Below are 26,703 nucleotides of genomic sequence, written 5' to 3'. Positions count from 1 at the left end.
AGAGCCAAAGGAGCCCATAGTCGGCCCATTGTCTGTGGTAAGATCAGATGACCCTGATCTTTTCTTGTAAGAAAAGCTGGTCTTCATCTGTAAATATTTCTCTCAAGCAGTTATTTGGTTTCCCTTTTACATGGATAAAAGTGTGTGTGAACAGAAAGAAGTAAAAACTTCTTACTGAGAATACTGTGAAATATGAAAAGGGGTACAGTCTTACAAGCATAACAGGACAGTGTGTGTGTGTGTGTGTGTGTGTGTGTGTGTGTGTGTGTGTGTGTGTGTGTGTGTGTGTGTAAAGTATAGTAAGAAGGGAAGTGTGTGTGAAAAGTACAGTAAGAAGGGAAGTCAGCGATTGGATGGTTACATCCTGCTGTTGTTCGGCTTACCTCCACCAGTCTCCTGCTGTTTTTGGATAATAGTCTCGTACAAGGCCTCTCTTATGTCTCTGTTTCTTGTGTAGTTCAGGTTTGCAGACAGCTGGGACATTCTAATGCTTTTTGTTGGGACTGTGATGGCAGTAGCCAATGGGCTCGTGCTCCCTCTTATGTTTATCGTCTTTGGAGACGTGACGGATAGTCTTGTTAACAGCGCTTCATCCAGCATCAGCATGGACTACCCCAGTAAGTATTCTTGTGTGTGTGTGTGTGTGTGTGTGTGTTTAAAGTAACCAACCTTACCTTTCTCCAAAGTAAATTAGACATACTTTAGATAGAATCAAAATCTACCCTTATATGAATAGCTTCCACTTGCTGGTGCATCTGGTGACATTACATAAGGCATTAGGAAACAGATCCTGTCACGGTCTGCACAGTTTTGGGTTTTTGTCTTGTTTTAGCATTTCGGTATCTTTTAGATTATGTTTTATTCCTTGTTTGATATCTCAGTCTTTTCTTAGTTATCCTAGTTATTTTCCTTACGTCGAGGTTATCCCCCCAAGGTTATAACAAGTCAGTGTTACATTACCACGTTATCTATCGTATAAAACATGTACGCAGATGTAGGATTGCGGCCTTCTCTTCCAGTTGCCATCTAGGCTTTAGCATGTGTAGTGGGCTCCTTTATACAACCAAACCCTGAACTTAATTGTGTTCTTGACAGCAAGAAATGTTTGTAATCCGTCTCAAATCAACAAACCAGAGTTTTTAAACCTAGCAATTTTGGTGGATCTTCATCTCAGCTCTAACTCCTTAACGGCAGCTGATCAGCTGACGTTATGCCTTATGTGATGTCATCAACCCAAATGCACAAAGAAGAAATAGTTTGGGGGAGGGAGGTTAAATAATTTTTTTTTTGCAATCATAATGTTGAAATCCATACCTGATCACTGAGCTGTACATTTGTTAGGAAGAAGCAATGACGTGATGTCAGAACTCTTATCTTTAAGCTAAGTAAAAACATTACAGAACTGATGCTAATTATATCAAATCTGTTTTTCAGATTTCACATTGCCGGAAAACATGACGTACCAATTAGAGGAGGAAATGACTACGTGAGGTTTTTACAACATGAGCTTTACTGAAAGGAATCATGTCCAAATCAGGTTCTAAGTCGTGCTTTGTGTGTCCGCGCCCTCAGCTTTGCCATCTACTACTCCATCTTGGGAGCCGTGGTGCTAATTGCGGCCTACCTGCAGGTGTCCCTCTGGACTCTGGCGGCCGGACGGCAGGTCAAACGCATCCGCAAGTTGTTTTTCCACAGAATCATGCAGCAGGACATCGGCTGGTTCGACGTCAACGAGACAGGAGAGCTCAACACGCGGCTCACAGAGTGGGTAGCAGAGAAATCACACACTACACGCACACCATTTCATGTCAGGCCAGTGTAAGCACTGTGCAGGGGCCAAAGGTTTATGTTGAGTCTGAGAAGTGGTAACGTCGCATTGCTCAGAGGTTCGTTGGTGGACTCTTTGGTTGTGTTTACATCTCCAGTGATGTCTACAAGATCCAAGAGGGCATTGGTGACAAGGTGGGGATGCTGATCCAACGTTTCACCAGCTTTTTTGCCTCTTTCATCATCGGCTTTATCAAAGGCTGGAAACTCACGCTTGTCATCCTCGCTGTTAGCCCGGCCCTAGGGATATCAGCCGCACTTTTCAGTAAGGTACAGTAGCTTAAGCTCTCTTTTTAGATATTAGATTTCTTCTGCCTTTTATTGATTTTAGTATTGATCATAGAGACTCATAATTTGTTTGATCAGAGGATTAGATGAACAGAAACATCGGAGAAGTTATAAGTGGAAAATTAAAAGTGTAGGAGCTTAAAAAAAATAAGAAAAACCCAATCTGTTACCAGATATGTTATTATCTGGATTATTTTTGAATAGGGTTATCTCTTGATGAAGTCAGTTATTTCCATAGTGTCTATAGTTTGTTTTACAAGACATTTCTTTAGCATTGAAAAGTCTTATGGTATGGCTGTAGCTTCACTGACCTCTTTATGCACCAACGTGTTGACTCACTGTCTAATATTTTTTCCAATTATACAACAAACTTCTTAGGTTTTTAAAAACAAGAATATTGTTCCAAATTTAGAATATATTGTTAATCTAGCTGAAAATCCCTTGAAAAGTGGCAGAGATTTTTGTACCTATCAACAAGCTACTGATTTAAGTCTGAGCTTTATCGCTCTTCCTGGCTGAACCGGAAGAGTTTCAAATAGAATTTTGTAAAATATGTTCATTAGGGTTGAGGTTGGGCCAGATGCCAAATTTAAGCCCGCTTTAATTCAGTCCAAACCTGATTTAACGTGTGGTTTGGATCTGTTGTCCTGTACGAACACCTAGAGACAAGCTGTTGTTATCTGGTGCTCTGGCAACTTCATCCTAAAGCACCGGTGCGTACTGCAGCAAAGCTGACCCACAGCATTATGCTGCTACCACCGTGCTTGACAGTAAGTACAATGTTCTTAGGGTTTTCAACACTTACCTTGAATGATCCTTTTAAAGCGCTGGTCTCTGTTATACCAATAACATTGCTCAAAAGTCAAGAACCTCACCATCTAAGAAACCTTAATAAAGTGGTCAAACATTTAAATCAGGTCTGTTTATTATCAGCAAAAGATGGTCAATGAATTTAATCTGATCCAATCTAATATTTTCTTGAATATTTAAATAGCGCCACCAACAAAAAGAATTACCATTTATTTCAAAGCTATTTAATCCAATTCTGTTAACTCTATGAATTATGACAAATAATCAGTTCATTATGGGAAATATAGTTTAGGTAGCAGATAAGAGACATGGTGAAATGCTTTGTATTGACTCTTTCTTTTTCAGTCATTTAAAACGGGTATACGTTGTTTCCATTTTTTCTTCCACTGCGAGCATTATTTGTCAGAACTCAGAACAGAAGGATTCAGTATTCAAGATGAACAAACAGTTTATTGTGAATAACTGAGCGGACGGCGCCGGTGATCTCAGCGGGAACCTCTGGTCTTATGTTCAGTTCTGGTGAAGCAGTGGTCGGGGGACAGGCTAAGGTCAAAACCGTGAAGACAGTCGAGGGCAGGAAAATCCAACGGGGTCGAGCAGGAGACGATGTCCAGAATGTGGTCAATGGTCGGTAACAGGAGGTCAGAAAGCCGATGAGGTACCAAGGGATAATCCAGAGCGAAGTCGGGTCACAGTCCAGAGATCGGTACATGGGTAAACAGAGATCAAGCAGGATCAAGTCGGGCGGGCGTCTAGAAACAGGCAAACGGATCAGGAAGGAACAGGCAAACTCGGAGGTCAAGGAACAGAACAGGTCAGGGACAGGTAATCAGAATACAAAAACGCTGGAATAGATCAATCACTAGGACGAAATAAACTGGCACTGCTGTCTTGTCTGAAGGGTGAATATATACTGTCAAACGCAGGTGGAACAGGTGAGCAGTAATGAGAACAGGGTGGAGTAACAACAGGTGTGAAATGGGTGAACAGACCAGGTAACAGTACCAAAATCATGACATTATTTCTATTAAAAATGGAAAGTAATGTGACTTAAAAAAAAAAACAAGCATGGTTGTTATTTTTTAATAAAGTCATTTTTACACAGTGGATGAGTGAAGGATGTCAGCCTCAGTTGAATGTTGTTTATTTAATGATGCTTATGCCCCAAGCCGGTCCTGAAAAATACCCTTATTATACCAAAACACTTAGACTTTGGTACAAAATCAGAACTAAGAGCATTTTTAGACCTTTCTTATTGTTGATGTTTATTATTCATGATGTCACGGGAATGCAGTTCTCCTGAATTTAAAACATCAGTATTTCTTTATGATAGTCTCAGTCTCATTTTGCCTCTTTCCCCCGTTTGAACAGCTGCTGGCAAACTTCACTACCAAAGAGCAGAGTGCATATGCCAAAGCTGGTGCTGTAGCAGAGGAAGTGCTCTCTGCCATCAGGACGGTGTACGCCTTCAGCGGCCAAAAGAAGGAGATCGAGAGGTGTGTGTGTAGTCGCTAGACATCAGATGCAGTTTCATTTAAATACAGGATTTTTTTGTACAGGAGTGATTAGTGATGAGTAATGTCAACAGAGAAAGGCTGTAACTGAATAAAACCCTTTTGTGCACATGCTGATCCTGCATTTGTTGGGGTTTCTGTTTCGTTGCAATCAAATTTCTCTCGTGCATGTTTTGGCCCTTTTCCATGCCTGCCTCTGGCCACGTGCACTACATCCTAGATATCACAAGGACTTGGAGGATGCAAAATCAATGGGAATAAGGAAGGCGATCTCTGCCAACATCGCCATGGGGTTCACCTTTCTGATTATCTACTTTTCTTACGCTCTGGCCTTTTGGTACGGCAGCACCCTCATCCTGAGCAATGAGTACACCATCGGATCTGTGCTCACAGTAAGCAAACGCGCTTTGACTGCCTGAGGTATTTTGCTCCTTCAAAAAAGCTTTTGCTGAAGCTAATAACAAAATTACCTTTTATTAGGTGCTCTTTGTCGTCATTATTGGCGTGTTCGCAATGGGGCAGACATCTCCCAACATCCAGGCATTTGCTAGCGCCCGCGGAGCTGCCTATAAGGTGTACAACATCATCGATCATGTGAGTAATGCACAATTTTTATCCAGAGAACATCACTATATAATGCTGTTTATCTGAATTAACACTATATTTCAATCCTCTACTAGAGTAGTGAAACTTAAACTAAAACTATTAAGCAGAATGAAGATAAAAAGAAGCTAAACTAAGGAAATATGTACATGCAAAAAGACAAAAGAGAACATAAAAGTGGTCATCATCAGAATATTGCAGTGAATCGTGGTTCACTGCAGATCTGACTTAAAGAACATGGAATGGAGTTAAATTAGCCTAACTAATTTAGAACGACATTTGGCATGTGTTTCAACCCATTCGCAATGCAAATCCTGAGTTAAACAAAACATTTCATGAAATAACATTTTAAAGAATAATTTTCTCAGTAAACATCAGTAAACCTCTAGAACGCTCGATTTTTATTAATGCGATTATACCTCTGGTAGGCTAGGGGTCGGTGTGGGGATTGGTCGCTAAAATCGGCTAATCCTAAAGTTAAACAAAACATCTTTAAGTCGACATTAATATTCCATATTAATGTGGTAATAAAACTTACAGCACTATCGAACGATGGCGTAGCGAAACGAGCAAGCTTTATGCTTGATCTGATCGTAACTGAATAAATGGAAACAGGAAGTCACCGGGAGCTAAATAGCATTCTGGCTAGCGGATTTTCGGCGCTAACTTTAAAAAAGCTCCAGCTTTATTTTTCATCATAATGAGCCGGATATATACATTAATATCCCATCATGGTATGAAACCCTTGTGGACATAACATTTGTTATAACCATAAAAACACACTCTAATCACATCGGCAATGGCCGATGTTAGCTCTTTGGGATTAAAAACACCATGTACGCATTACACAAGCTTTCCAACAAAAAACATGTAACTCTACCTGCTCATCCTGCCAGACCTGTCAGTGCCTCGTGTGAGTTCAGTCCACTTTGGCCATCCAAGGAAGATAGCAGTGAAAGCAGAGGATACGTTGGTTCTTAGCCTGCTAGCCCACTGCCGAAAGGGGTAGCAGCAGTAGACATGCGGCCATGAGCTAGCCAAAATGTGGTCGGAGCAGGCAGCTCCGAGGTCCTGCATGCAGTCTGGTATACCCTGCCCCCTCTTCTCCGGAGTCCCAGGCAGGAAGTGAAGAAGAAACCGAGGGGTGTAGTCTGTGGGAGCAAGCTTTTTGCACTGATCGCACCCTGCAGAGAGGGCTGTCTCTCTGGAAGTGTGAAATTCCTCTGCTCACAACCCTCTTTTGAGTTGTCCTCCAGTTACATGTTCAGAATTCGATCTCACTTCATTTTTCTCATCATGACTTTATGGCACTACATCCTACCTCAAATCTGATAAGGGAGATCCGATTCTCCATTTTCAGATTTGCCAAATGTTCACCAGCCATGATGTGGAAAAATAAAGAGTCACTGGTCTCCTGTGGACAAGAGGACAGTCACTGAAAGCTCAGTTCCATCGGAAGCTTGTCTCTGGAAAGGATTGAGGCATGTTTTGCAGAGAGCTGATGCTAAATATAGACCAATTCATTGTTATTGTTTTGATCCGGGTTTTTCGCGCATGCGCGCCGGACTGGTAGGCAAAAGTTCATCTTAAAGCGAAATGAACAAGCCTTATGCTTTAAAATGACTTTTGTTAAATAACCGGAAATCGGAAGTTACCGGGCTAATAGCATTTTGGCTAGCGGACTTTCGGCGCTAGCTTTAAAGACTTTAGCTTTATTTTTGAGTCATAATGAGTGGGCCGGGTAACATAAACATTAATATCCCATCAATGTATGAAACCCTTGTGGAGATAACGTTTGTTATAACCATAAAAACACACCCGAATCACATCTGCAATGATAGGGTACCAAATGCTAACATGAGATAATTCCGTTAGCTCTTTGTGTTTAAAAACACCATGTAAACGCATAACACAAACATTTCCCAATGACCGTGTAACCTTTCCCTGCCTCAATCCTGGCCTATCTGTTGGCGCCTCATGTGAGTTCAGTCTACTTTGGTCATCCAAGGAAGGGAGCACTGAAAGGGAAAACATCATTTCTTCAGCAGCGGCTAGTGGCTTAGCAGTAGACATGTGGTCATGAGCGGAGACGTGGTCGGGATCGTCAGCGGCGTCCTTTGACCCGGTTGCAGCCATGATTTGAGCAAATTTTCCCCCTCAACATGGGAGAGTGGGTCCTGTCCTGGCTTTTCAGCTCCGTCTGGAGTCCGCTTTCCTGTAAAGGCTGAGAAGAAATAAACAAAGCTGTTTTTGGCATTGTGGGATCCTTTCCTCTGCCGTTTTATGCTGAAGTTAAGACAGCAGACTTAACTCTGATTTTCCCAGTTACATCCCCTGGGCGAACAGGGATTTCTCCCAGGTGCTGGCTTCTGTCTTTCGGCCTCGTGAGGCCTTGTGGTTCAGGCCAGCCTCCCTCCTCCTTTGACTCAGGCAGGAAGAAGGTGAAGACTGGATCTGGCCAGGGGTAGACTGAAGGAGGCTGAGAAGTGCAGTCTGAAGGGATCCTCTGAGGGGAGGGGATTGGCTCAACACCAGGGGCACCCCTGCTGAAAGACTGTCTTTGCAGCAGGGTGGTGAAATTCCTTCTGGTCCCTCCCCCATGGTACATGTTCAGAATTCAATTTGACTTAATTCATTCTCTTATCATGGCTATAATATTTTTGCACAACATCAGCTACAAATTAAGGGAGAATAATCTTTTCCTGTGTGTGTTTGAGTCTTGCTGCACCAAGAAAAGCAGTCTAAACACAAAGAACAGTGGAAATAAAAATTTGGTCGGGTTAAACATGCTCAAGCTAACCTTCCAGGTTAGCTTGAGCATGGCCAACAGCCTTCCTCCTATTATTCGTTTGAGGTTATTAAAGGAATCCTAATTTCCTTCATTCTTGTTTTTGCCAAAATACAACCATTACACATGGTTTTATCCACAGAACCCAACCATCGACAGCTATTCAGAGACGGGCTATAAGCCAGACGTCATCAAAGGGAACATAGAGTTCAATGATATCCACTTCAGCTACCCCTCCAGGCCTGACGTCAAGGTCGGTCCCGAGCCCACAAACCTTTTACAGTTACTTTAAACTGTATCACACACCTAACATTCCTGTCATTTTCAGATACTAGACAACATGTGTTTAAGTGTGACCAGTGGACAGACCATGGCGTTGGTGGGCAGCAGTGGATGTGGTAAAAGCACGACTATCCAGCTGCTCCAGAGGTTCTACGACCCTCAGGAAGGATCTGTAAGTGATGTTTCTGTAGCTCTTGTCATGTTACTGTAAACTAACTTCCAGGGAAAGTCAAGTTAGTTTGAAAATAATCCAAATTGAAAGGAAGACTGTTATATTTGGGAGGCCTTTGTCCTTTGCTGGAGTTGTGCTTGAGGATCTCATGGCTTTTATTTTAAACAGAAACACTACATTTATTTCTACTGGTTTTGAAATAATTAAGTTATGTTATTTTATCTTTAATATTCACATATTTTGGATATGTGTAGGTTGCCTTGTGTAAAGGAACAGGCTAAATTTAGTGGTACCTTTTTGAAATTATCTTTTTGCAGAATATTCTTTTCCCTTTTCTGCATTTTCTAGAGTAACCCAAACATACTGTAACAAGCTACTATAAGCAGTGTTATTAGTCAGGTTATCTGATCGGATGGTACTCAGTTGACAGCCTTACAGAAACACAAAACATTAGTTTACATAATTTGCTTGTTTGGTAACTTTTACAGCTGGAAACCTTTTCACTCAGTGAAATGTATCTTTCTTGCAAACAAGAAGTGCAATATCCTGCTTTCAGCCAGCTGACAAGCAGGTGGAGCATAAGGGCCCTGTTTTTTTACTTGGCTTGGGAAACCCCAGTCACTCTGGGACTTTCTCTGAAATCTCATTTTTAAAGGACTTGAGGCCATAGGAAGTGTACGATGGAGACCTCTGGGTTTTTTTAAAAACACAGCGGGTCTCTATCTACTTATCCAGATATTTTTCAAAACTAAGATTTTTCTGTGATGTTTGGATCTACTTTGAACACAGAGATTGTGGGGACCGAAATAAAAAGTTTTTTTTAAAGGATTTGGGACTAAATCAAACAACAACCAAATTGAAGCAGTTCTTTTATGTCTCACATCTCACATCCGTCTGTTAATATTCACATGTTGAGTGGAGAAGTTATTTGTCTGAGAGGGAACGACTAACTGTCAAAGAAAAACACAATCTTCAATTATTTCAGCATATACTTGGCCCTGCACTGTTTTAGCCATCCTAAGGATCTTTGTTCTTTTGAATGTTGATTAAAAAAAATGATACCGTTGCCGCCCTGCTAGTGGAGCATAGGCATTACATTGTTTTTGACTGGAATCTAAAATGGCACATGGATGTCTCGGTCAGTTTCAACGATAGAGGACAGCATGTCTAAAAGAGATCCAGAAAAGTGTAGCTACGGGCAAAAGCTTCTGTATACTTTGGTACCAAAAACTGGCTTAAACTTAAATACAACTATCACTTTCTCATGCCGTATTTTGAATAAACCAGGGGAAAGTGTACTGTGTTGTGTTTAGATGAAATTCAGCAACATAGATTTGGCTAAATGGAATAAAAGTTAAAAAAGTAAAGATTTCTGGTCCACTGAAATGAGTAGAGGAGCCAAAAGATGGCCTGACATAAAAGTATATATATTATTTGGTGAACGTAATACTCAAGCACAGAGTAATTTCTTGATACTTTCTGATGTATTTTTTTGGAAATGATGCAGAGACAAAACTGTAAAATAATGTGCACAATCTTCTTTTTAAAAATAAAAATTAATAAACATAACATTTACAGATGCAAGAAGCTTATGTTTCCAAATGTCACTTTTTTATAACACAATGCTTTTGAAGCTCATACCCACAGCGGGTAACATAAATATTTAAATAGTTCTTAAAAAAAGTTTGCAGTGATGAGTTATGTCTTTTTATACTCTATATGAACTCGCCCTCCAAATGCAGGCTGCAGGCTTAGCAGACAGGAAATAAAATTAGATCAAGGCAGTGTTGTGCTATTATGCACTGTTTAAAGTTGTTTAATGTTTAATAAATAACTCTCTGTCTGTTAGGTATTGCCCAGTGAAGAGCTGATATCAGGACAATAGTTGAAAGGGATGATTCGAGCACTGCCGTTCCTTTAACAGCAAACTTCTCTGCAAATTCAAAAATGTATTAACGGAAATAAAATAAACCTCCAGAGAACATCAATATATAATGCTGTTATCTGAATTAACACCATATTTCAATCAACAAATCCACTCTATGAGGCTAGTGAAACTTAAACTAAAACTATTAAGCAAAATGAAAATAAAAGAAAGCTAAGGAACTATGTACACACAAAAGAAAAAATAAAGTGGTTGATCATCCTCATCAGCATCATCAGAATAATTCAGTCAATCCTGGTTCACTGCCGAGCTCCGAATGTGAATTAAAGTTAAATTAGCTTAATTAATTCAGAACAACATTTGGCATGTGTTTTAACTCATTCACAATGCGAATCCTGAGTTAAACCAAACATTATTTCATGAAATAACATTTTAAAGAATGATTTTCTCAGTACATCATTAAACATCAGTAATCTTCTAGCCAGCGACCCCTAGCCTATACCTCTGGTAGGCTAGGGGTCACTGTAGAGATTGGTCGCTAAAATCAGATAATCCTAAGGTAATACAAAACACCTTTAAATCGACAAATGATATTCCATATGAATGCCGTAATAATGCTCATAGCACTATCGAATGATGGTGGAGCGAACAAAACAAACCCTATGTTTGAAATGAATTGTAGTCGTGCATCCGGAAGGAGCGGAAGTTATCTGGAAGCTAATAGCATTAGGCTAGCAGACCTTCAGCACTAATTATAAAAAGCTTCGGCTTTAATTTAGTCGTAATGAGTGGACCGGATAACATAAACATCAATATCCCACCAATGTATAAAACTCATAACATAACGTTTGTTATAACCATAAAAACACACTCGAATTACATTGGCAATGGCATGGTTCAAAGAATGCTAGCAGGAGCTACCCCGTAAGCTCCACGTGTTCCAAAAACACCATGTAAGCCTTCTAAATAAACTATTTAACTTTCCCTGTATATTTCTCTGCCAAACCTGTCGGTGTCTCTGCCAGTCCGGTTCACTTTGGGCATCCAAGGGAAAGCAGTACTCCAGGAAAAGCAGTGGGTATGCTGCTTTGAGCTAGCCGAAACGCAGTCGGAACAGGCCGCTACGATATCCTACATGCAGTCTTTGACCCGGGTGCAGCGGGCGATTTCAGCTCAGCTCTTGTTCTCCACGTTGTCTGGTGAGGAAAGGAGACTGCTCTGCACCATCTCGAGTCAGGTTTCCTGCAACAGCTGAGAAAATATAAACGCTGTTTCGGCATGGATGGATTCTTTGCTCCGGCGTCTGACGCAGAAGTTAAGACTGCAGACTTAGCATTGATATGCCAGCAGTTGTCCGAGCCCCGTCAGGTCCTCCCCTCCTAAGAGGGCGACGAAAATTTCCCCCTGTGTTGCTTTATTGAAGCGACGAGAAACGAGTGCGAGTTTCTGTCCCAACGAAACAGCAGGAAATGAGTTTCACAGAAGCACATTTTACTCAGCTTGTGAGTCTTTGAGCCCCACATGGCCCTCATGGGCCGGTGTGGGCCTGTGCACTCTCAAGGAGAGTCGAGAGTCCAGAGGCAAGAAGTGAAAGATAGTGAGGTGAAGTCTGGCTCCATAGCAGGGGCAGCCTGCTGAGAGAGGCTGTCTCTGCGTAGATGTGTGAAATTCCTTTGCTTACAACCCTTTTTGATATCTCCTCAGGTTACATGTTGTTCCCAAATCAATTTGATTTTTGCCCATGTCCTGATGGCACAACATCAGCTTGTTTACATACCAGGAGTTTCACTTTAGATTAAGTAAGAGGGTGTTTGTCTCTACACATTTGGATAAAACATACTTTCCACTCACTGAAGTGGGTGGAGTAGTCAATAACTGCACTGAAGTAAAAGTAGCGTTTTAAAAGAAAACTACTTATAAAGTGGAAAATAATTAATTTTTTTCTAAATTCAAGCAAATCTGAGGAGTCTAACTTTTCAGTTGTTGAGGGGAGCGGCAGCCTCGTGGTTAGAGCAGTTGAGCTTACACTGTGAGAAGTACCTAGTTCGATCCCCACAGACTGCCACTGTGGGTTCCTGAGCATGAACCCTGGTTCATCAGCTCCCCGGGAGCTGTGATAGCTGCCCACTGCTTCCCCTAAAGGATAGGTTAAATGCAGAAGATAAATTTAATTGGAATGTACAAATGCAATGACAAATGACAATTTCTCTTACATGCAACTCATTCCTACCTACCCCTGGCTCTGGATCGGCTGTTCTTGGTTGTTGCAGGTTTCCATCGATGGGCACGACATCCGCTCTCTTAATGTGCGCTACCTGAGGGGAATGATCGGCGTGGTGAGCCAGGAGCCCATCCTGTTCGCCACCACCATCGCTGAGAACATCCGCTACGGCCGACCCGACGTGACGGAGGAGGAGATCGAAAAAGCTGCCAAGGAAGCCAATGCTTACGACTTCATCATGAACCTTCCTGATGTAAAGCCAGATATATATATATATATATATATATATATATATATATATATATATATATATATATATACATATATATATATATATATATATATATATTTATACAGTTTCAACTGAATTAATGATTAAGTGATCGTGTTTACGTTTTGCTAACGGGGACGCCTTATGCATTTGAGCAGAAGTTTGAGACACTAGTCGGCGACCGAGGAACCCAGATGAGCGGAGGACAGAAGCAGAGGATTGCGATCGCTCGAGCTTTGGTCCGAAAACCCAAAATCCTGCTGTTGGACGAAGCCACATCTGCCCTGGATACTGAGAGTGAAACCATCGTTCAAGCTGCACTGGATAAGGTACACTTTCAGACAAAGTAGCCCCCAAAATATGAGAGGGACTGTTGAAAGGACCTCCAGCGCTGTTTTTTGCATCCCAGCAGTTTTTCAGTAAACTGGTTTTCTCATCCGTTGCACAGGTGCGACAGGGTCGGACCACTCTAATCGTGGCTCACCGCCTCTCAACCATCAGAAATGCAGATGTGATTGCGGGCTTCCAGAAAGGCAAAGTTGTAGAGCTGGGGACTCACAGCGAGCTGATGGAGAAGAAAGGAGTCTACCACACGCTGGTTACCATGCAGGTAATGGGTCCAGATGTGAAATGCCAGCAGGTTTCTCCAAAATCTGCTGCTTTAAAGATGGTCTTTTGTAAATCAAGCTCGTCCTCTCCGCAGACCTTCCAGAAAGCAGATGAAGGGGAGGATGAAGACAATCTCTCGGCGGGTGAGAAAAGTCCCATTCACAACAACGTCATTGAGTCGCCGCTGCTGAGGAGGAAATCTACCAGAGGCTCGTCATTTGCAGCTTCAATTGGAGAGAAGGGAGACAAAAAACAGGAAAAGGAGGACGAGGACAAAACAGAAGAGGTAAACTCCCAGGTTAGATTTCTGGAGAGGGATCAAGTTAGTGAAGAAAAAAAACATGGAAAAATTAAAATGCTTAACCTCCAACTTTGTCCTGAATCCTTTTACGTGACTCAAATATTCCCTCTGCAGGATGAGGACGTCCCCATGGTGTCGCTCTTTAAGGTGCTGCGTCTCAACGCTTCAGAGTGGCCTTATATTCTGGTGGGGCTGATCTGCGCCGCCATAAACGGAGCCCTACAGCCTCTGTTTGCCATCCTCTTCTCCAAGATTATCACTGTAAGTCGCTGCCAGTGCTGTAATAATTTCTTTTCCTTTCTTCTGTAGACTTTGTAGCAAATTGTTTTTTTTTCTTTTCAGGTGTTTGCAGAGCCAGATCAGACGGTTATCAGGCAAAGAGCCAACTTCTTTTCCCTCATGTTCGTCATGATGGGAGTTGTTTGCTTTTTCACCATGTTTCTACAGGTAGGCACACACTCCGCGGCTCTTGTTCTCAGTAGGCACAAGCAGGATGTTGGTCATTGAAAAAAGAAAGGAAAAAAAAGAGCAGATTATAAAGCCGTACTAAAGTGAACAATTCAAAGGAAATTTTACTGAAAGAACAAAATGTAAAATAAAATTAAAGGCTGGGCAGAAACTATAATGGAAATTCAAACAAATTAAACCAGGGGTGTCCAAAGTGTGGCTCAGGGGCCATTTGTGACCCTTGGGCTGTTTTTGGGCGGTCAGCTGACTGCAACTCGGCAATGATATAAATTTGCTACTGCTCCCAGCTGTTAATACAGATGAAGACTTTTTATTTTTAATTTGAGCTAAATTATACCCGAAAAATTTTGAGTTTTTATTTAACCCCGGTAACAGGCGCGATGAGCTGACATAAACAGATGTGGCGCCGTCGACCAGCAGAACCCCAGAACTATTAGAAAGCCAGATGTTGGCTATTGACACAGATACTAAATAAGTCATGTGCTTTACTACACTGCCCTGTTTCTAACAGAAAACCAAAATAAACTTCATTGTTCTATTGAATTAACTTACCTGTCCAGCAGAAAGCTTGCAACCTCCGCATTCATTTTATATCCCCGTTCCCTCATGAATTATCTCCACCTGGTAATAATCGCTCTGCAGATATAGACTCTCATTTTCTCCCGGTTGTTACTACTTTTTCTTTTCTCTGTTACTTCTTCTTTCCTATCGCTGGTCCATGGATAGTCCTCCATTTCAACAGAAAACGGCAAATAGAATGAGCTACGGTCGTCTTTGCTTGTTTTCATACTCCTCCCCCACCAACAACATGTCTTCATATAAAAGACAGATAGGGAAAATGGTTATGGCTGACAAGCTTGGCCGCTCTTGGCTTCCGAAATCAGAAATGGTGACGCAACATGGTGCCTCCCGATGGGTGCAACACCACCTATGTATATATATATATATATATATATATATATATATATATATATATATATATATATATATATATATATATATATATATATATATATATATATACAAACACACACACACACACACATATTGTGTTGTCACCCTAACCTGATCCACAGTGTTATGTTACTTCACAGGTCCTCCTATGGTGTCACCTTCGAACACTTCATCAGATTACTAAGCTGCTGATGTTTAATTAATGCATCTGACACGACCTCCCAGCAAATGTCTGTCTGATGTGTTTCCTGTCTTTTTTTTTTCTTTGCTTTTTTAAAAATCAGGGATTCTGTTTTGGAAAATCTGGAGAGGTTCTCACCTTGAAGCTGAGGCTTGGGGCCTTCAAGTCCATGTTGAGACAGGTGTGTGAAATGAAAGACTCATCTTGGTGACTTTTTTTTGTAAATGTTGGTTAAATCAGGCTGGACCTGTTGAATCTCAGGAAGTGTGAATGGTGGACTTTCCTTTTTGCTCTCTTTTGTTATTACTAATGTGAATTATTAAATATCTACTTTTAAACTACAGACCATCTATATAGACGTGACGAGATATTTTCACAAATAATCAGTATTGAAATTTGCATTCTTTAGTTCAGATAAATATCCAAACTATAAGTAGATCCTCAAAATCTGTTAAAATATGCAGAAACCCACTGTGTTTATAGCAGCCCCTGGTAAAGATGTGTAGAGATAAAGAGAATTTTTTAAATTATTATTATTATTATTATTATTATTATTTTGAAGAGATCATCTTAAAAAAACAACCTTTGATATTAGTATCGTTATTCAGGGGGGAAAACACATATTTTTTTAAAAACATAAATGTTTTAAAATGAATTAGTGGTCCTGCAGCTATTTGCAGCTCTAATATTTCCTATAACATACATTTTAAGAAAGCATTTTTTAAATTGATACTTTATTCTTTAAGGTTGATCAGTGTTTATCTGGTAATCCTACCACGTAGTCCCATATTGCTTAACCACTATTCAAAATGGGAAACATAGCAGAACATGCTATTCAACTAACCCAGAGATATGCTGCTTTTTCATAAGTAAGGAAGTAAGGAAGAAAATACCCTCTAGCCTAAGCTTACTCATTTGCCGGGCAGAAGATTAATTAAATAAGATTAAAAGAACTGGGAATGTGACAAACAAGGCTGGATGAATGAGAACCCGTGGTTATCCGCCACCAAACATGGTGACGAGGTAACAGGCAATGAAAATCTCCAGAGCTTCCTGCCAGAGAAGAGCAGTAGGCGAATTTCTGCTATGAGATCCAGAATATTTATTTTCCCTGAGCTTGTATTTAATTTCATTGACCTGCGTGAAAGAAATAGCTGTGGTAATGATTGCAGACAGTATGAGCAGAGAAAAATAGGAGCTAAAATGTAGGAGTAATATACTGTGTAGAAATAGCCATAAAATGTTCATAGTTATTCTTTACTAAAATAAAGAGAAGGGAACCAAATGAATAACTGGATCTCACAATCAGAAACCCAGATGGACTGGGTCGCAAGACAAATGTATCACTGGCAGGATGTCTTTGATGGTTTCTCATTTTGGATCACTATGAAAGAAGAACACCGATATTCAAGCGGGAAATATCGCTGTTTTGTGATCTTATGTTATTTATGTCTCCGAGTCATGGAACATGTTTGTCTTTGTTGCGCTGCAGGATCTCGGTTGGTTTGACAGCCCCAAAAACAGTGTCGGTGCGCTTACTACCAGGCTGGCTACAGACGCAGCCCAAGTTCAGGGGGTGAGTCCCATCAGCTGAAGCGTCTGTCCCGATGAAGGCTGTAGCTGTGATCCATTGGCTAAAATCGCCAGTCTTGCTTTTCTTTACCTTACTCTCCAGGCCTCAGGGGTACGCCTGGCAACATTCGCCCAGAACATTGCCAACCTCGGCACCGGTGTGATCCTGGCCTTCGTGTACGGCTGGGAGCTGACTCTGCTGATTCTGGCCGTGGTGCCCGTCATTGCTTTGGCCGGAGCCGTGCAGATGAAAATGCTCACGGGGCATGCAGCAGAAGATAAGAAGGAGCTGGAGAAGGCTGGGAAGGTGGGATTCACCCTCTGCAGAGGTTACCACAGACTCTGGGATCAAACTAATGTTTTTTTTTAATGCTGTCTCCACAGATTGCAACAGAGGCCATAGAGAACATTCGTACTGTCGCCTCTCTCACCAGAGAACCAAAATTTGAGTCTTTATATCAGGAAAATCTCGTAGTTCCATATAAGTAAGCGCAGATGTCCAATCAAATGTGATTAAGCAGAAAGTTTCTCATCAGGAAGTTAACTTTTCCACAATATCTGCGCAGGAACTCTCAGAAAATGGCCCATGTGTACGGCTTCACCTTCTCCTTCTCCCAGGCTATGATCCACTTTGCCTACGCGGCCTGTTTCCGTTTCGGAGCCTGGCTCATTGTGGAGGGCAGGATGGAGGTGGAGGCAGTATTCCTGTGAGTTATGTCCCATCTCCTAATCAGGTGTTCAAAAGTCAGTTTGGGATCAGAAATAAAATAATTTACAGTTTGCGTGCAAACTAGAGAACATCTTGGGCAAACCTTATTGCTCTGACTGGATGTATTTTTTATGGCGTTAATCATTGCACATGCTTTTGTGGTGATTCACTACACACAATACACAAACACGTGCTGGGATCATACAGTTATTGAACAGTTTACTGCTGCATAGAGAGACGGACCCCGTTTGTACTCTGCCTGTTATCTGAAGAGAAAATCCAAAGTCCACCGAGCTATAAGACCACAGTAAATATTAACTCCTCTCGTTTTAGAGTCTCTGGAGCAAACTATGGTGATTATAAAAACCAAAAGAAGCCGTCTAGGAAACTAGATGAAAGCCACAGAAGACAATTACAGCTGGAATCAGAAACTTAATTACACTGTTTATAGAAAAAAGTATTTATTTCTCAGTGTGTGACACTAATTATGACACTAATTAGTGTGACACACTGAGACACAAATTGTCAGAATTATTTAGCGAAATTACAGAATAACAATCTTTCTCCTTTATGTCAAGTAAATTAGTACATCTCTAAACAGTTTGGCAGAGCTCACAGGGATCTCCAGCCACCACACGGTTAAGGAAGGGGTTCTTTGTCCCGCAGTGAAGCGATGCCCCTTATCAACATTTGCTGAAAGGCCACTTAGCGAAGAGGCCATTTTCCAAAAGGCAACAATAAAAATCCAGATTATTGTTTGCTAATACACCCAGCAACACGGAGGTGGTAGCATCATGTCGTGTGGGTGTTTCGCACAGGGCTACATCCCAAAATAGATGGAATCACGAGGAAAACAACATTATCTGTGGAATAATGAAGCAGCATCTTACGATCAACAAGGTCAAGTCTTCCTACAGTTAGATTTGAGTCTGGACTTTGACTAGGACGTTCTAGCTCTAAAATATGCTGTAATATGAGCCAGTCCACTGTAGCTCTGACCATATGTTCAGGGTCTTTATTCTTTTGAATTTCCTGTGACAAAATGCGGAAAGGTTCACAGGGTTCATGATGCTGCGTATAAATACACACAGGGGACCTTACTTAAATCAGCTGTGTGAATAGTTTACGCTCTCCAGTGTGAGAGGAACCTAATGTGTGTTTGGCTTTCTGCGTCAGCGTAATCTCTGCCGTCCTGTTCGGCGCCTTGGCACTCGGAGAGGCCAACTCCTTCGCTCCAAACTACGCCAAGGCCAAAATGTCTGCCTCCCACCTCATGATGCTGTTGAACAAGGAGCCCGAGATCGACAATTTGTCCGAGCGGGGCGAGTCGCCTGTAAGATACAAAGCCACAGACACCAACTACCATGCTTAAACCGTACGGTCTACACACCAATTAATGGCAATGTAACTCATCTGTCGCTGATCTGTCAGGATATGTTTGACGGCAACGTGAGCTTCGAGGACGTGAAGTTTAACTATCCATCGCGGCCGGACGTGCCCATCCTGCGGGGCCTGAATCTGAGCGTGAAGAAGGGGGAGACTCTGGCCCTGGTGGGGAGCAGCGGCTGTGGAAAGAGCACCACCATCCAGCTGCTGGAGAGGTTCTACGACCCCAGAGACGGCAGAGTGGTAAGACAGAGACCTCCAGCCGGCTGCCTGGCTCCGCCTCCTCCTGTCTGATAGTTAATGTTTAGCTGAACCGTAAACCACTGTGGGTTTATGGCTAATGGAGATAATGCAAGGTTAATCACCAGGTGAACTTTCATTTATAAAAATAGGAAAACACCAACATTGACTTCAGATAGAGACCCTTTACCTTCCCCTCTGTGTCCTTGGATGTGGAAACACAATAGTAAATCTGTAAGCATGAGAGCTTCTTTCCCATGGGAAAGTTATGCAGGTGCTTTCAGACAAAATATGATCAGAGTTACATACATCAATAACATTTTCCACAACAGGTCAAAGGAGGATAAGATTACATCAAAAAAGAGTGTTTCATGCTGAGCATGACTAAGCAAATAAAGAAGCTTATAATACAGTCGTCATTCCTATTGGGCTCGAGGCTCAGCCTTTCAGCTTTTTAATCTGAGACCAAGAACATCCTGGAAAGTCCATGGCCCATAGATCATAGATCATAGACCTGCAACCTTTACTACCCTTAAGGCTACACCATATTCTGAAAATGTGGCATAAGTGATGATTCAGGTGAATGTCATAATGACGATAAACAAATACTTAACTTAAACGGTATTAATATCATTGTGCTTTGGGTTCATCCAAACACAAAACCCAGATAGACTGTCCAGCTAAATGGGAAATTAATTCAGTTCATTATCTCTCTAAATGTTTGAAAGAGTTAAATCTGTCTGCTTCTGCTGTTTTGGTAATGAACCACTTAGTCGTACTTTCTTAAGGAGTTCACCCAAACATAATGAAATGTTACTGGAGGATTATTTTATCATTATATAATTTCTTAAATCTTTTGGTCAGAAAAAAAGCAAATTTTTTAAGAGTTTAAATGAGAGAACACCTGTTCACACACTTGATTTAGGACATGCTTCGTCCTCCAGGTGATGGACAGCATCGACGTCAAACGGCTGAACATCCACTGGCTCAGGTCTCAGATCGGCATCGTGTCCCAGGAGCCAGTGCTGTTCGACTGCACGCTGGCGGAGAACATCGCCTACGGGGACAACAGCCGCAGCGTCACCATGGAGGAGATCGAGGCCGCAGCCAAAGCTGCCAACATTCATAACTTCATAAACGAACTACCTCAGGTAAAGGCATTCATTGTTTTAGATGAAACACAGCAGCTTAAAGAACCCATTCCCATCTACAGCCACTTAGTTCAGTCCGTGTTTAAAATATCTCGCTAAGAAATGGGACATTCCTTTAAAGGTATACTATGCAACCGGGGTTGATTTTCCAGCGAGGCTCCCCCCAGAGGGCGAAAGTAAAAGTGCACTGTCGTAAAGATGCTCAGCTGTTCTGGATTCTCCGTCAAGCCAGGCACGGTTGTTTTGAGCTTAGCAGACAGGCGAACGCAACGAAAAGTGAAAAAAACGGCAGTGCAAACAATGACTAACACAGTGAAGGTATGAACATCAAGCTTCCCGCAGCGCTATCTTGGCGAGGCGGCGGCGACCGCCTCGCCAAGTTTTATTATTATTTTTTTTTTTTTTTTAATTTTTTATGTTGGCGAGACGCTACCGCCACCGCCTCGCCAAGCCGCAGCAGCCGCCGCGGCCGCCGCGGTAGCGTCTCGCCAACATAAAAAAATAAATAAAAAATAATAATAATAATAATAAAACTCGATATGCTTGCATGTTTATTTGACGTTAACACGCGGTTCTTTGTTGTTGCTTTCGCGGTGCATATAGTGAATGGCAGGGCAAAAACACATGGAGTTCTCGCCGTAAAGCGAGACTTCTGTGTGTGCGGGCCGTGAGCTCTTGCAATTGCAAGTGCGGTATTTCCCCCACAGACCCCCAGGGCGGCCGAGAAAACCTTTGTTCGACCTGAAATGACTCATTTAATCATCCAAAACGGTATGGAACACATTAATTAACTGAAAAATGTTGCATAGTATGCCTTTAAGGGGCTGATACTACATGAACGTATGTAAGTGTCACTCTCATTCGCAGCAACAAAAATATGGTGCCACATATGCCATGATAATGATTTAAAGCATTTAATGATAGAAGTATCTCTATTTGACTTTTTAACAGTATAACAGTACACCATGATAATTGTGATACAGTTACAGATAAGACAGGAAGTACAGAGACTGTTCAGGGGGAACGTTTACTTCCTGCTGGGTTCTATGAACGACTTGTGCTCCAACCTGAAACAATAGAACCTGATAAGGCCCAGTTCCACCGGCTCTTATTCGGCACGGCTCCGCTCACTTTCCAAACGCGAGAGGAGTTTTGACTGAACACACTGCTTTTCAGTGATTGGCCGAGGAGAAACGTTTTTCTCAGAGGAAGTCCAGAAAAACTGAAGAGTGACGACATTAATATTGGGGACCACTGTGAACAGAGTGGGTCAAACCGAAATCTAATTTTATTATTTACAAACCTGACTCTTCAGCTTTCTATACCAAGATTAACTGTATCAGATCCCTGGATGTATCAAGGTTTTGTCTCTGAAGTGTGCACCCATCCATTTCACTGCAGTTAAAAATATTTATATAAAATATAAATATAAAATATTATACTTACAAAATATTTTCTTAACATGTTCTCCTCGCTCCTGCCACGGCTGAGGTAAAATATATAATATAAAGGTTTTAACTCCGTGACTGAAAACAGCTGGAAGGAGAGTTCTGACGCTGCTGGCCGAACTCGGCCGAGAGGCCCGAAGCTTGCAAGCTAAATGGCTCCGCCTCTTCTCTTCTATCTCTCAGGCTCAAACACACAGTTATTATACTTATTACTTCCTCAGTTCCAGAAATATTTGGATATTATTATTATTTGGGCCTGCCATTGCAAATGCATGGAGGCACCTAATACTATGCACCTCTAAACACGTCTCTCTATTATTATTCTTAATTAGTCGTCCGTTATTGCGGCCCGAACCGTAGCGTGCACCCTCACAATATAGGTATCAAAACGTGGGGCTCCATCGTGAGATGTGTGCTGTTATTTTTATTGGGGTTTTGAGTTACCATGGCGACGTAATTAGCGAAAAATCCTTCCCAAAAGTCCCATAGGAATGAATGGAATCAGATACAGAGAAAACCTTGAAATGACAATTTTTAACGCTTTACTGTCGTCATACTTTCACCTACAAACACCGTTTAACTTACAGTTTGTAGATATATCTTTTATCTATTCAGAAGTGAAAACAGGATGTGGATATATTTTATGTTTTTTTTTTTTTTTTTACAGTTAGTCCTCAAAGTTCATGTCCAAAATTCAGCGGACTCATCGTTTATAATGGAAGTCTATGGCAGAATTCTTATACAGCTAGAGTAGGTAACTTTAACGTTTTCAAAGATTTCATAACTCCCAACAACTTCAGCCTACTCGTTGAATTTTCACTCTTTGTAGACAAATGCACCAAAACGTAGGTATTTTTGTCTGGATTCAGAAAATGCAACCCTCATTGGTGTAGCATTTACAGAATTTTCCCAAATTGCCCCAGAGCGGCAAAAAGTCAGAACGCCCTCCATTCATTTTCTATGAAGCTGTCTTGAAAAATGACACCTGACATTCCCAAACAACACATGTTTTCACATCGTCGCTTCTCCTAAACCGTTTGATCGACAGGCATGAGACTTTAACACATTGATGTTCAGACCCTTCTGGCACAAAATAGGAATTTTGTGGACAACTGTTACGGTTCTGCTACAGGAACAATTTGTTCGGGAGTAGCAAATTTGCAAATAGCTGAAACAGGATCAGACTTGCATCCCCCCAAATGATTAACTTATTTACATCGTTGCCATGCTTACACCGATTTTTGTACAAACATAAAAATAAGCACTGTTGTTCTCCAAAGCCTGCTGATACTGACAATGAAAAATAATTATTTTGATATCTCTTATACTTTTTCAGTTATAGTGATTTGTTCGGGACCTTGTTTAGGTTGTTTGGGCATTTTCATAAAAATTCCCCTTGATTTCATGATTTTCTTGCAGGTTTATTAAAATATTTCCTACAAAAACAGATAGTTAGTCTTGTTCCCCCATCCGTTCTGAATTAAACACAATAAAAATTATGTTTCTAGCCCTTATAGTTCCTTATTGTAGCCCTAGGAAGGTCCTATCAACTTCTGCTTAGCCAGGATTATTCTGCCTTTACAGAGAAAGCTCCACAATAAATCTGGCCCACATCGGTTGAAGCATCTCCAAGTTATGAGGTGTCAAATATCCATTTTTACCCTTCATTTTGCCCCTGCTACGTGCTGCAGAAATGCTCCAGAGACACCAAAATCACACAATCCACTCAGTCCCCCACATGATAATGATGAATTAGATAGAGGGCTGCAGCTGTGAGTGAGTTTCCATGACAACGGAACTCTGCTGGAAAGAGGCTCCTAGGAGGTCAGGGACATGCTCCATTGGCTTAGCATGGCACCTTTCGACGACCACTGCGGGGTCTGTGATGAACATAGGAATCTCAGATTTGCAACGTTAACTGTTACGGGTAGGACGGTATGCACCACGTGGCAGGCCCGGTTCTAAATTTCTTCTGAAATGTTCTAGTTATTATTATTATTGTTATTTATTCAGTTTTAATATTGTCAACAAACCATTTATTAAATTAACTTTATTCACACCAACTTCTGTTAACAATACCTACAGTTTGAAAGAATAGAAACTTGAAAGTATTCACGCTCATTGAGTTTTTCTATTTGTTGCTAAATGATTAGTAATTTACAGTTCAGGATCTATTGTTGACGAATGGAGAGCTATTAACAGCAGGTTCAAAGCTGTAATTTCACAGAGGATGCCTTTTGTTCCCTCTGCTTTAAACTCGGTCGAAGCTGTTTTCCATAATTAGAAGAAAATACGTTGAAGGAAGGAAACTTTCTTGAAAAACAGGCCATTACTCAGCATTACACAAGCTAAATATCCGGTGAAAATGAGACTGGATTACGGTTAGCTGCTTTCTATGAATGTGTCCGTCTCCATTAATATCCCTCATGTGGCTCCTGACTCTTTTTCTGTCTGCTTGAGCAGAAGTACAACACGCAGGCAGGCGATAAGGGAACACAGCTGTCTGGCGGTCAGAAGCAGCGGATAGCCATCGCCCGGGCCATCCTCCGCAACCCCAAAGTGCTGCTTCTGGACGAGGCTACCTCTGCTTTGGACACAGAGAGCGAGAAGGTTTGTCGTTTCTGTTACACCAGTGAAGTTCAGATTTACGTTTACTAAATGGTCTCCAGGCAGCTTTGCAAACAAAATCAGTCACGAATTCCTGAAAAGGACGGTGGCGACACAAGAGAAGTATTGATTTTTAGGTGGTCGATTTAAGGCCTCAACATTCCACACACCATTGGCATCAAAGGAATACATTTCTCATACGATAACTATATTAAATCAAGAGTGTTCTCGTATTAACAATGCACCAGTTACCAATTACACAATCTCTCCAGATCAACCTGTATGATGAAAAAGAGGAAATGATCAGGACGAGGGTGGTTGTGTGTTTTTGAAGAACGATTATCTGAAAGGGGCAGGAAAATGCAGAAATCGGGAGGGAGGTGAACTTTCTATGGGACAGAAAACTGAGAAAGAGCTCAAGGTTGATGGCAGAAACATCTTCCTGGCACCATTCGGGAAATAGACGCCACCAAAAAGCGTACCTTCTGCCGAAAACAGAAATGTTAAAGAAACCATTGATACAGAAGCAAATCCATTCATCAATTCCCATGTGATGCTGATCTTTTTCATGAATGCACATCAGTTTCACTGAAGAATGTTTGTAATTTCCTGGTCGTCTCTCGGCAGGTGGTGCAGGACGCCCTGGACCAGGCCAGCAAAGGCAGGACGTGCATCGTCGTGGCCCACCGCCTGTCCACCATCCGCAACGCCGACCGCATCGCCGTCTTCCAGGGAGGCGTGGTGGTCGAACAGGGGACGCATCAGCAGCTGCTGGCAAAGAAGGGAGTCTACCACATGCTGGTGACGACACAACTGGGCCACGGGACGGAGTGAGAGGTGGCTGGGAGCGACTCTCCGGCACTTTCAGAAGCACTTTGTGCCTTCAGATTGATGCACTTACACAGATCCGTGCAAAACAACTTCAGTGGAGCAGCTGAGACTGAAACAAGCTTGCTGCGCCTTGTGAGTTAGGCTGTTATCGGTTGTACTGCTGTGCTCTTAAACTGCTGTTGTCAGTTTATGATATTTTCACAGAGGGAGGAAAAAGCTTGCCTTGTTAAAGTAGAAATAACTGGATTGTACTTGTCTTTTTCTCTCATGAGGGGCAAATTTTTTACTGGAAATCAAATTTTTCTTCTGCTTTCAACAATTAAAATGAACTTAAACAACGTTCGTGGAACCGTTCATATGCATTAACTGAACTGCTTTATGAAACACCTTCTCTCCGTAGGTTTCTACTTCAGGCTCCTTACACAGAGGAGTGCTTACTTTGCTTTTTTTTAATGTATTTCCTGTTCTCCATCATTAATGCCCTGATTTTTGTAAGTCAACCCTTTTTTCCAGCTGTAGTTCAAGGTTTATATTTCTGTGTTGACCTGTTTTGATCCTTAGATACACACTGCATAGGACCAAGCGGCACACATTGAAGCCGCTTTAAATACCGCACACCTCACAATCCTCTCTACAGCCACTTTGAGATGATCATTATTTTTTTTTAAATGATTCATGCTTTTCACTGTAGTGAAAGTTAAAAATATATTTTCTTAACATGTTCTCCTCGCCCCTGCCACGGCTGAGGCAAAAGATCTCATATAAAGGTGTACATTTTACAAATGATTTTTAGATTTTTTTTTAAAAAAAATCAAAAAATGCTTAATAGCAGATATTTGTTACACGAGATGAAGAGTAGTAATAGATGGGATAATTTTGGAGAAAGTGGTCCATATCGTTATCCCTTCATTTTAACGACCATATAGAGTGTCTGGTCGTTTCAGCTGCTGTTATTTTGTGGGTTATAAGTTAAGATTGGGGTCCACTGCTCTAAAGTTTGGGTGTCTTTTTAATCAATGTTGTTTAAAAATGTGAATATAAACTGAAATGTGAGTAATAGCTGATATAAGTCCAACATGTTGCACTGAATATATTTTTAGAATTATACCTCTGTGTAGGACCTATACTTGCCTGTTCATTTTAGGGTGGATTGCCTTTAAACAATATCTGATCTCTTATGCATCTTAAAGTGTAATATAAAGGCAAAGTATGCCTTAAATACTGGGGCCACTGATGCAGAGTTGATATTCAAAAGTAAAGGTATCTGTATTAGTGATAGTTCAGTGATATTTTTGGGAGAATGAGCAACAATGTGTGATATTATATTTTTTATTATATAAATATGTGAATTTTATATTCAAGTATTGATCCAATTTCTCGTTTGTGTTCAACTGGGGGGAAAAATAACATGATTCTCATGTTTATTTGTCAAATACATTTTTACAACAAATTACAGTATCTACATGCATAACTAGCTTTTTTTGCCCCCCGATAAATGTGTTTAGAGGGGAAAGTTCAGTAATTGTGAAATTTAGCAAACCTCAGAGAACAGTGTTGAAATCACAAGTCAGGGATATTTTTCAAC

At 41.3% G+C, this 26,703-nt stretch overlaps 1 protein-coding gene across 2 annotated transcripts; it reads left to right on the top strand.

The window, feature by feature from the left end:
• Nucleotides 1-26,439, top strand: LOC118561600 (ATP-dependent translocase ABCB1-like). Of its 2 annotated transcripts, XM_036133802.1 has the most exons (22): nt 3,661-3,920; nt 4,297-4,421; nt 4,660-4,831; nt 4,920-5,033; nt 7,973-8,083; nt 8,159-8,284; nt 12,440-12,643; nt 12,820-12,990; nt 13,110-13,271; nt 13,365-13,556; nt 13,686-13,832; nt 13,914-14,018; nt 15,278-15,355; nt 16,667-16,750; nt 16,850-17,053; nt 17,131-17,231; nt 17,313-17,453; nt 18,632-18,788; nt 18,887-19,084; nt 20,026-20,232; nt 24,144-24,290; nt 24,915-26,439. In XM_036133802.1, the coding sequence occupies exons 3-22, from the start codon at nt 4,691-4,693 to the stop codon at nt 25,119-25,121; spliced, it is 2,997 nt and encodes a 998-aa protein (XP_035989695.1). In that variant the 5' UTR covers nt 3,661-3,920; nt 4,297-4,421; nt 4,660-4,690; the 3' UTR covers nt 25,122-26,439. The 2 variants fall into 2 exon arrangements, with proteins under 2 accessions (XP_035989699.1, XP_035989695.1); XM_036133806.1 differs by lacking the exons at nt 3,661-3,920; nt 18,632-18,788; nt 18,887-19,084; ... (1 more) ...; nt 24,144-24,290; nt 24,915-26,439 and adding exons at nt 1-37; nt 458-617; nt 1,435-1,486; nt 1,573-1,764; nt 1,926-2,097 and having other exon boundaries at nt 17,313-17,457.
• Nucleotides 26,440-26,703: the final 264 nt, after the last annotated feature.

Source organism: Fundulus heteroclitus, chromosome 3, assembly GCF_011125445.2.
Source record: "Fundulus heteroclitus isolate FHET01 chromosome 3, MU-UCD_Fhet_4.1, whole genome shotgun sequence".
NCBI lineage: Eukaryota > Metazoa > Chordata > Actinopteri > Cyprinodontiformes > Fundulidae > Fundulus > Fundulus heteroclitus.
The sequence above is the reverse complement of the archived record's forward strand: the minus strand, read 5'-3'. Positions and strand labels throughout refer to the sequence as shown.

Bases quoted from the DNA above. Each gene is read 5' to 3' on its own strand.
- LOC118561600 (XM_036133802.1), top strand. From the start codon at position 4,691: ATGGGAATAAGGAAGGCGATCTCTGCCAACATCGCCATGGGGTTCACC. The intron at 17,232-17,312 runs GTAAGCGCAGAT...ATATCTGCGCAG, and splicing joins AATCTCGTAGTTCCATATAA to GAACTCTCAGAAAATGGCCC. The intron at 17,454-18,631 runs GTGAGTTATGTC...TTTCTGCGTCAG, and splicing joins GAGGTGGAGGCAGTATTCCT to CGTAATCTCTGCCGTCCTGT.